Source organism: Dermacentor albipictus, unplaced genomic scaffold (assembly GCF_038994185.2).
Source record: "Dermacentor albipictus isolate Rhodes 1998 colony unplaced genomic scaffold, USDA_Dalb.pri_finalv2 scaffold_13, whole genome shotgun sequence".
NCBI classification, from domain to species: domain Eukaryota; kingdom Metazoa; phylum Arthropoda; class Arachnida; order Ixodida; family Ixodidae; genus Dermacentor; species Dermacentor albipictus.
The window spans coordinates 2,548,937-2,557,893 of NW_027225567.1; the positions used below are offsets into that span (position 1 = coordinate 2,548,937).

The window sequence follows — 8,957 nt, forward strand, 5'->3', positions numbered from 1 at the left end:
GATGCGGCCAGCCAAGTTCTGTCCATGGCCATGCGCGCTGCGTAGAGCGCATGCGCTGCTACGTCCTAGCACGCCGGTTCCCTGCCGTTTGAGGAGCCGTGAAAAGTGTGACTCAAGACAATCGGTGAATTTGCTGACACGAAATCACTGCGTGTGCTACTGGAAACTGTGTCTACCGCTCGCTAGGCTGTGTGTTACGGCGCTGCTGTCGGCACGCGAAGCTTCAGCGCTGGTTGCCCATAGTGTCTTTCGATTTGACGAGTCATCCCAGAATCTTTAACTCGTGAGCGGCCAGTCGCTCACTTAAGCAGCCGTTGGCTGCACCGCATCATCACATTATGCTAAGATGGGGTAGCGTGACCTAAGCAAAAAAAAAGGGGGGGGGGGGTGGGGGGCTCGGTGGTAGCTCCGGCTGACGCCCATGGTCAGTTAAAAAGTAGACTGGCCCGACCACAGCAATACGGCTTGAGCCGGGCTTGGCTTTTACAAATGTCGAGCTCGTTTGCCGACCACTGGCATGCTGACGGCAGACGACACCGGGCCGGCCTCATGACCGCCGGTTTAATTATCGTGGCTGCGTTCGTCCAACACGCGGACCTGCCCCTTCCCACGACGGCAACAGCATCGCTTGTTCGCGGCAAGGGTTCCTGTGCCATATTCATATTTGGGTTTTACCCACTCAGCCTGCCCCCCCCCTCCCCCACAACCCCTAAAAGAAGCGAAATCAATTCCTCCTTTTCTCCAAATTTATCTGATGCCCACCTATAAGGTATAACGCAGAGGCCATGTGTCGATTCGGGACGTATACCGCACAATTAACAAATTATTATATGCTAGTGAGAATATGCATATGACCTATTCCGAGGAAGTACTCATCTGAAATAGGAGCGAATAACGACCTAATTGCCCGGCAAGACGTAATTTATGCTAGGAAACAGACATCTAGTCTATAGATTTTCCACTCCAATTACCTATTCAAAACGGACAGAAACAGCATTCGCATGCGGCGTGCATTGACTCTAAGGAAAAAAAAACAACCAAAAAAACGATGGCGCCACATGTTTTACTTCACCCAATCAATGTAATCAAATAATTGACTGACGATTCCTCTAAATGAGAATGTTCTTTCTCGCGTCAGGTGGCGGTCAAAGGATTGGCACCGCTTCGGTGATTTTACCCAAACTGTGACAACAAAAATGAATTTTGTATTTTTATAGGATGTAGAAAGATGAAAAGGGGGAGTAAAATTGCCACCAAATCAGTTGCTATGCCGGGGAGAGCACTTTCCTACATCGCGTAAAGCGCTCCATGCACCCCTACCAGCGACATTAACGCGTCAATAAGAGAGTCGGGAAGTAGTGGATGTCACTTCTTAGTTGCTGTCGAAGTAATATTATTGCCCTCATTTATGGTAAAATCGATGGCAAACATGATGCATGATTGAACATCGCTCTATAACTTTCTGTGGAATTTATCGCGGTTTTCGGTCGCTTTCTTAGGTCAATTAAGCAAATTCGTTCTAGCATCAAGACATGCGCGAAACGGCGTGCTAGGCTCATCACATGATGACTCCAACGAAGAAGAGCGCGCCTAATAGGTTTCTCGGTATGCACTGCACCAAGTGCTGTAAGAGTAAAATAAAATGGCCCCAGCCTAATAAAGAGCGCCAAAAGATGACCGTATTTTTACCCTCATCGCCTATTAAAAACATGCTAAGTGATTGATGTGGTCAGAAGCTTTTTTCTGTTTATGTATGTTGATTAAGCAGGCTGTTCACAAGCTGTAGACCGAGCCAGATGGAAAATGCTCCAGTTAGTGTAGTGCACCTTCCAGCAACGCCGCCTCGGTCGCTCAGTCACCTGGGTCTAGCGAAGTGTACAGCAAAGCCAGAGCTGCGCGCTGCAGCGCTGTAGCAGACGACGCGAATCGCCTCCCCGAGGTCCGTGTGCGCCTGCGCCGCTTCGCTTCGATGCGCCGCCGCGCCGGACGCACTGGCGCCCCGCGGAGCGCGGCCACGGTGAGCCGTGTTCACCCTAAGAGTGGACGAGACTGTACATCATGAACAGCAGTGGGATTAAGGGCACCCCTATCTCAGTCCCTTGGTGATATCAAATTTCTCCTTGCTCCTCATCCCTTCCCATTCAACGCAAACGGTATTTTGGGGATAAATCTCTCTCAAAAGCTTTATACAGTCGTTGCCTTAGCATTCTAATTTCAAGATATCTCTCAAAATGTTGCGGTCCACGTTGTCATGCGCTCAATTAATGTCTAAAAGGCCACATATAACGGTTCTCTTACTTTTCTAGATATTTCGATACACTGAGCAAGAACAAATAAGTTATCATCCAGACACCTACCGATTCTGAAGCCACCCTGAAGTTCTCCCAATATGCCATTAGGTTCTGCCCATGCTTGTAGTTTTAATTGAATAAGCTGCGTTGCTAACCTATATATCACCGATGTAATGGTCAACGGTCTATATGAGTGAGCTGTATCTTTTTCCTCCTTACCTTTATAAATTAAGTTATTTCTACCTTGTCGCCAACTTTCTCCTATTCACCTATCTGTAAGTATTTTTCTAGCGCTTTCAACAGAGCTTCTTCACTTTTTAGTCCTAGTTCATTAATCAGTCTAATGGAAACCTCGTCTAACCATGTGGCTGTGCGCTTAAGAATTTTCTCTCAGGCTTTCTTCCAGATCAAATTTTTCAGCGCCAGCTCCTTTTCCATCTGGTTCTCGTTCATGTTGTTTTTTTTTCTTGAAAAATCACCTCGTCATTGCTTTGAAATAAATACGCTGTTACTTTTCAGATATAACTAATACCATGTCTTCTTTCAGTTTGTTTCCACCTTCGTCTAGGATATGTTGTTATACGGTTCCCGACTTCCTGCCTAATAAATTAATATAGTTCCAAAATATTATAGGTGCAGCCTTCGTTTTCTCACGCATTTCTCGCAACCAACGTTCACTTTCACCTTCAATCTTCGCTTGAACCAGTATTTGAACCATAGATGTCTTTCTCCCTATATATTTTTATTCTGGGGTGCGATCGGAGATGGTTGTTCGGCGCGTTCGTTCTGTTACCGGCGCGCGCGATTGGCCTACTCCGCGCCGACGTCGCCAGCTGCGGGGCGCGGCCACGTTTTTGGTGACGTCAAAATGACGGCACGCTCCTGTCAATCATACTCCAACCGAGCATTTCGTCTGCTAGGCGCCGAACCCGACAGGAGCTGGGAAGTTTGGAGCGATCATACGGCTTCGCATGGCGCGTCTGGTGGATTAGATTGGATCCCACAAGTGGCTGCGGCGTGGCACGTTTGAATCCAATCCATAGTTTAATTCGAGAAAATGGCGCTTCCGTTGGGAACTTAGGTTATTGCGCTGGCGTTTCTAGAGGAAGCAAGAGAGCGGGTGGCAGTGCGAAACGCGTTTGAAGAAATGGCAGAAAGTGAATTCCGGCGTCGTTTTTGTTTCTCGAGACAAATAATTCGTTGTCTGTACAACGAAATCGACCCCATCATCGGTGCCAGCGCGCCACTGGAATGTTGTCGCTGCCTCTTGAAAAGTGCGCCACTGTCACAAATTTTGCATACTGCAACTTTGTGACGTTGCAGCAACTGAACAGAACGCGTATCGAACAAAATATCTCCGATCGCGCCACAGCGGGGCGAAGACAGCAGCCAATCAGGAAGCGGTGACCTCCCCGGAAGTTTACTTCCGTCGTTTGTAGTCGGCTTGCAGACAGTATACTACAAAGCGAAATGTTTCTCGTCGTCCAAATGAATGAAATCCTTACCTAAAAAAGTGTATTTTTTCTTCTCAGCCCAAACACGTTTTCAAATAGCAGTACGTGTGACTACTGCAATTTATAACTATTAGTTTCTTTGCGTCGTCCCTAGGTGGTGTCGTGCGCAGCGAGAAGAAAAAAGAAAAAAAAACGATGGAAAGAGTGGCGCACTTTTCAAGAGGCAGCGACAACATTCCAGTGGCGCGCTGGCACCGATGATGAGGTCGATTTCTCTGTACAACCAACGAATTATTTGTTTCGAGAAACAAAAACGACGCCGGAGTTCACTTTCTGCCATATCTTCAAACGCGTTTCGCAGCGCCACCCACTCTCCTCCTTTCTCTAGAAACGCCAGCGCAACAACCTAAGTTTCCAACGCAAGCGCCATTTTCTAGAATTAAACTATGGATTTGATTCAAACGTGCCATTCCGCAGCCGAAAAGGCCGCCTGTTGGATCCAATCAAATCCACCAGACACGCCATGTGAAGCCGTATGATCGCTCCAAACTTCTCAACTCCCGTCGCGTTCGGACTAAATGCTCGGCGGGCGGATGATTGACAGGAGCGTGTCGTCATTTTGACGTCACCAAAAACGTGGCCGCGCCCCGCGGCTGGCGACGTCGGCGCGGAGTAGGCCAATCGCGCGCGCCGGTAACCGAACGAACGCGCCGAACAACCATCTCCGATCGCACCCCAGCAAACGCGTTGCTTCTCTTTCCTTATTTCTCTCGTCATTGCATTTAGAAGCTCACTGTATTCCCGCCCCTTGCTTGGCCATTTTCCAAGTTTTTTCTCGACTCTTGTGACTATATTTGTTATTTGTTCAGCGTTCACCTTTGAACTGGCCATTCTTCGCTCCTTGCTCTCTTTCCCAACTACATATCCCATTTTCAAAATGATGCCGTTTGTGGTCACTCCCTATGCAGCTATACCCTTCCTCGTCAATGACCATTTCTCAAAATTTATAAATTCATTCTGTCATCAGACAGTAATCAATGTTCGATTGCGTATTTATGGCTTCCCATGTGGTTTGGCCATAATATTTAGGCCACGTACTCACGCTTTGTTACGTTGCTCACATATATCTAGAAATAACTTCCCGTTGTTGTCGGTATAACCGTCCAAATCCTGTGTTTGGCCATTCATGTCCTCTAACAGAATAATTTTGGTCAAATCCGGCTTAAGACATCGCCATCTACCCAGAAGAAAAGTTCAAAATAAGTACGCTTGCTATGTGGCCCAAATGTATGCGGCTCATAAAGTAACGGGGCCCTAGTTACGCGGCCAGCAATTATGCGGCCCGTCTGCTTTCCCGGGCTTTTTTTATGCGGTACAACAGTTTAAAAATCGTTACTACAAAGGGGCCTGCAGTCTCAATGCCACATTTTTTATGTGGCGCACTTCAGTTAAATTTAACAACCCTTGCTATGCGGCGCAATTATACGCGGCCCGGAGCGTGAGCGCGGCTCTTAAAAAAGATTTACGTGACAAATGCTTCTTTTTCTTCTTTTTTTTTGCAAAGCTCATTTGCGCCATGGCGAGTGCAAGATGTTTTGTAGATCCACACCGTGCACCGTGCTAGTCCATAGAACATAGCGCAACAAGATTTGAAGCCAGGACCACCGCGTGGATGATGACTGCAACCCAAACGAGTCACATGACACGATTATTTAAGTTGGTTTATGTATCTACAAATAGTGCTTCAAGTTTGCAATGGCAATTAACAATGAAATGAATGAGAATGACAAAAACGTGTTTTTTTTTTTCATTTTGTGTCTACGTGTACGTCCCTCCGGTAGCAGTTGCGTGTCCTGCATATATGGCGTGTAAACATCAGATTTCTTGTGCAGTGTGGCTGTGCAATGGTCACGGTGTTCCACCCCTTTCGTTTTTTTTTTTTTCGGTTGTACAGGTTCGACGTTTTCATAAAAGACGAAATGCAAACACGCCTGTTTGCTGTTCCTGTGTGCGCCTTAGCAGCCTAGCATAGTTTTGAGCCTCGTGTGGTGTCGCTGATTGCCCAAGTTCTAGTTCGGGAACTAGAACCCCAGAAACCGGCCTTTTGAACGATTGCAGCGAGAGCAATACCGCTGGTACCGGTGTATGCATATCTCGTCCTTAATTCGAGTGTTTGTATTGTGGAATATTGACACGCGTAGCCACGTAGGTGCCACGTAACTGGACAGAACCAAGGTAATGTTTCTCATCACTTGGAGATAGATTTTCTTTTTGCATTCCGCCTAGTTACATAATTACTCTAAATTCATCAACTTCCCAAGTATTATAATTGGATGAAAAGTGTCAATCAGAAAACAGTAGAGCAACATGAAAAACTCACGATACAGCTTTATATTGCTCAATAAGAGCTACAAGTGCTACATAAAAGTGTTTTGCCGGGAATCAAAGAAGCCTGCGAATACACGCAAAGTGCCTCGGCCAGTCGCGCAGGGTTAATTCGTTACAGGCTGTGGCGAGCGTTCTTGGCACCATTTCTGACAAGGCTGCCTATATGCGGTTTTTGAGGCATGAGCCCCAAGCGGGCTGCTTGAGGGTGCAGGTCACGGTTAGGACCCCTTTTTAGGGCGGCCTATATGCGGCTTTTTCTTCTAAAATTTAAAAAAGTACTGGTTATATGTACAAGATGTTATCCTATAATTGAGTGAAAGTGTACAAAGCCAGGTTTGCTAAGAAAATTGGTCGCCTTAAAGTTTCTTTGCCATGTTGTGAAACGGTAAACTTGGACTCGTTGTCACATCTTTTCCCATTTGGAAGAATTCCTCCTAGCAACAATCGTTGTCATGTATTTTTACCCTGTAACACACGAGTGGACCCGTACAAATATTCATATTCATATTCATACAGTAGAAAGGAATAATGTTCGTCTGGAAGTTTTGGCTGATGCTGAAAACTTGACATATTTTGAACGAGATTTATAATTCCTCTTTAACCCGCCGTGGTAGCTTAGTGGCTTTGTCGCTGCGCCGTTAAGCACGAAGTGGTGGGATAAAATCCCAGCCGCGGCGGCTGAATTTCGGTGGAGGTGAAATGCAAAATCACCCGTGCACCGTGTATTGGGTGAATGTTAAAGGTCCCCAGGTGGACGAAATAATCCGGAGTATCCCATTACGGTGTGCCTCATAATCAGACCGTGGATCTGGCGTACAAAACGCCACGATTAAAAAAGTATTTTTTATCTCGAGTTACATTTTCTGCTGTTTTCTTACGATTGTATAAGTATTTGATTGTGGTTTTGGCACGTGAAACCCCATAATTTAATCTACGTTGACTGATAGCTAGTTGATTGTATTTTGTTGTATCTGTGTATTCCACCATGTAACAACCCGTACTGGCTTGTAGCTATACTATTGTATGAAAGAAATTAAGCGAAGCTAGACTGACGAATTGTACTTCCTAAATACCTAAAGATACAGTCCTAGTATGATCGGAGGCTAGAATCAATCTGAAAAGGTGAAAGAACCAAAGGCGTTTGGGGACTGACCACCTTGAAGTTTCCTGACTATATCTCTTCAGAATGTCATAAAATTTTAACCGCGTTTGTTCGGGACTAATCATTTGGTTGTCGATAACGTTACACACGTTTGCCGCAAAAAAAAAATGGCCCACATAGAAAATAGACATTAGGATCGCGACGTCAATCTGACGCACCAGTACTATGGTTCGGGGACGAAATTAAATATGCGAGACTTTATCGTTGCTTTTCATCGCATAGTATCATATATTATCTCTAGAAAAGAAATTTTAAAAACAGATATTGAAGGTACGCGTTATCCATATATTCATTTAAGACTGCTCTGTAGTGTCCCTTTAAACTTTTGATGCAGATGGCGCGCACATCTGTTTCACATTTGCATCCATTCAGACGCTATCAGGGAGGACTGTGCTGCTCCTTTTTTTCCGTATTTTCTTCGCTTCTACTCCTGAAAGCGAATCACTTGCCTGGTAGAGGCCGTACGGTCGCCTGGAGTAAAGACTCGCTAGGGTGGCCGTGTGACTCGGGCGCAGGCCCACTCGTGAACGACACCCTCGTTGGTTCAAAGTTCAGCGCGATGCGGTTCTCGGTGGGCGCCGCGGGTCTGTCGCGATGTTCTCTGGGCGGGGCCGGGGAAGTCGGCGCCTTGCTCGTCTTGCTGCGGTCCGTTGCCGCTGCAGTGCGGTCGCCGGGCACCTTCGCGGCGGAGGCCGTCTTCAGCCGCTCCATCTTGCTGCGCGAAGTGGCGAACTTTCGGGACGACCTGGTCCCTTTCGGAAGCCTGCGACTGCTAACGTTTGTCGGGTCGCGCGGCGACGCTTGCATCGTCTTTTTTGTCTTTGTCTCGATCGCGTTGAACGAGCGTGAGCCGCATCACATTAGTAAGGTTGTTGGGCAAATGAATGAGCGTGCGAAGGGAATTTATCTTCGTGCGTTGGTTAGGAGTGCATTTTTGCGGAAGCGTCGTATAGGCAGCGCGCCGCATACCCAGGAATTCTGGACATGCGTGTAGTTTCTGTTTTCGCCACCACGTGGCGTATCAACCTTAAAGATTTGAAATTCGCGCTGTGACATAGGCCATGACTCACAACTAAAGAAAACAAAATAAAAAGAAGCACACCCTGAGACTGTTGCTTCACCTCGGCACTAGAAAACGAGCGCGCTTATGTATCAGCGTTATCTTGAAAACAACCCGCTACTTGCTCGACTTGCAATGAATCGACGATGTTGCTAGACACCTTGACAGACAGCTCGTCGGCATTCCGGGTGAGATGTCCGGCCGAGATAACGGCTCCCGCAATGCTTCCGTTGGGTTTCCTTTCTTCGTTGTTTTTTCTTACTATTTGTGAACCACTGCAGCCGCGGGCTTCCGTATATTCAGCGCAATTTTTCTTGTGTTTTCAACGAACCGGTGTGATTCAATAAGAGGAAGTTTTAGCTCGGGCCCTTCTTCGATGCCGGCTGCTCAAGTACATGTAAAACGCATCAATGATTTGATGAGAAAATCGCTCAACCGATATGAATGAGAATTGTTGCATTCAAGAGAGAACGTTAGATCACAGTGATCGCTGCAATAATAATTTTGATCTAGGCCATGGCATTATTGACAATAATTATCGGAAATCGGCAAATCTGAAAAAAAGAATAGAAGTGCGAAGTTTACTAATCCGTTAGTTTGGA

At 46.5% G+C, this 8,957-nt stretch overlaps 1 protein-coding gene across 3 annotated transcripts in view; it reads right to left on the bottom strand.

Annotated features, from left to right (window-relative positions):
- The window catches only part of LOC135917793 (neprilysin-like), a 34,230-nt gene extending 26,112 nt beyond the window's left edge, over positions 1-8,118 (bottom strand). For all 3 annotated transcript variants that reach the window (XM_070528668.1, XM_070528667.1, XM_070528666.1), the window contains exon 1: positions 7,745-8,118. In XM_070528668.1, coding sequence (XP_070384769.1) covers positions 7,745-8,102 — 358 coding nt within the window. In that variant the 5' untranslated portion in view covers positions 8,103-8,118. The remainder of the gene's footprint in view (positions 1-7,744) is intronic.
- Between the last annotated feature and the right edge of the window lie 839 nt (positions 8,119-8,957).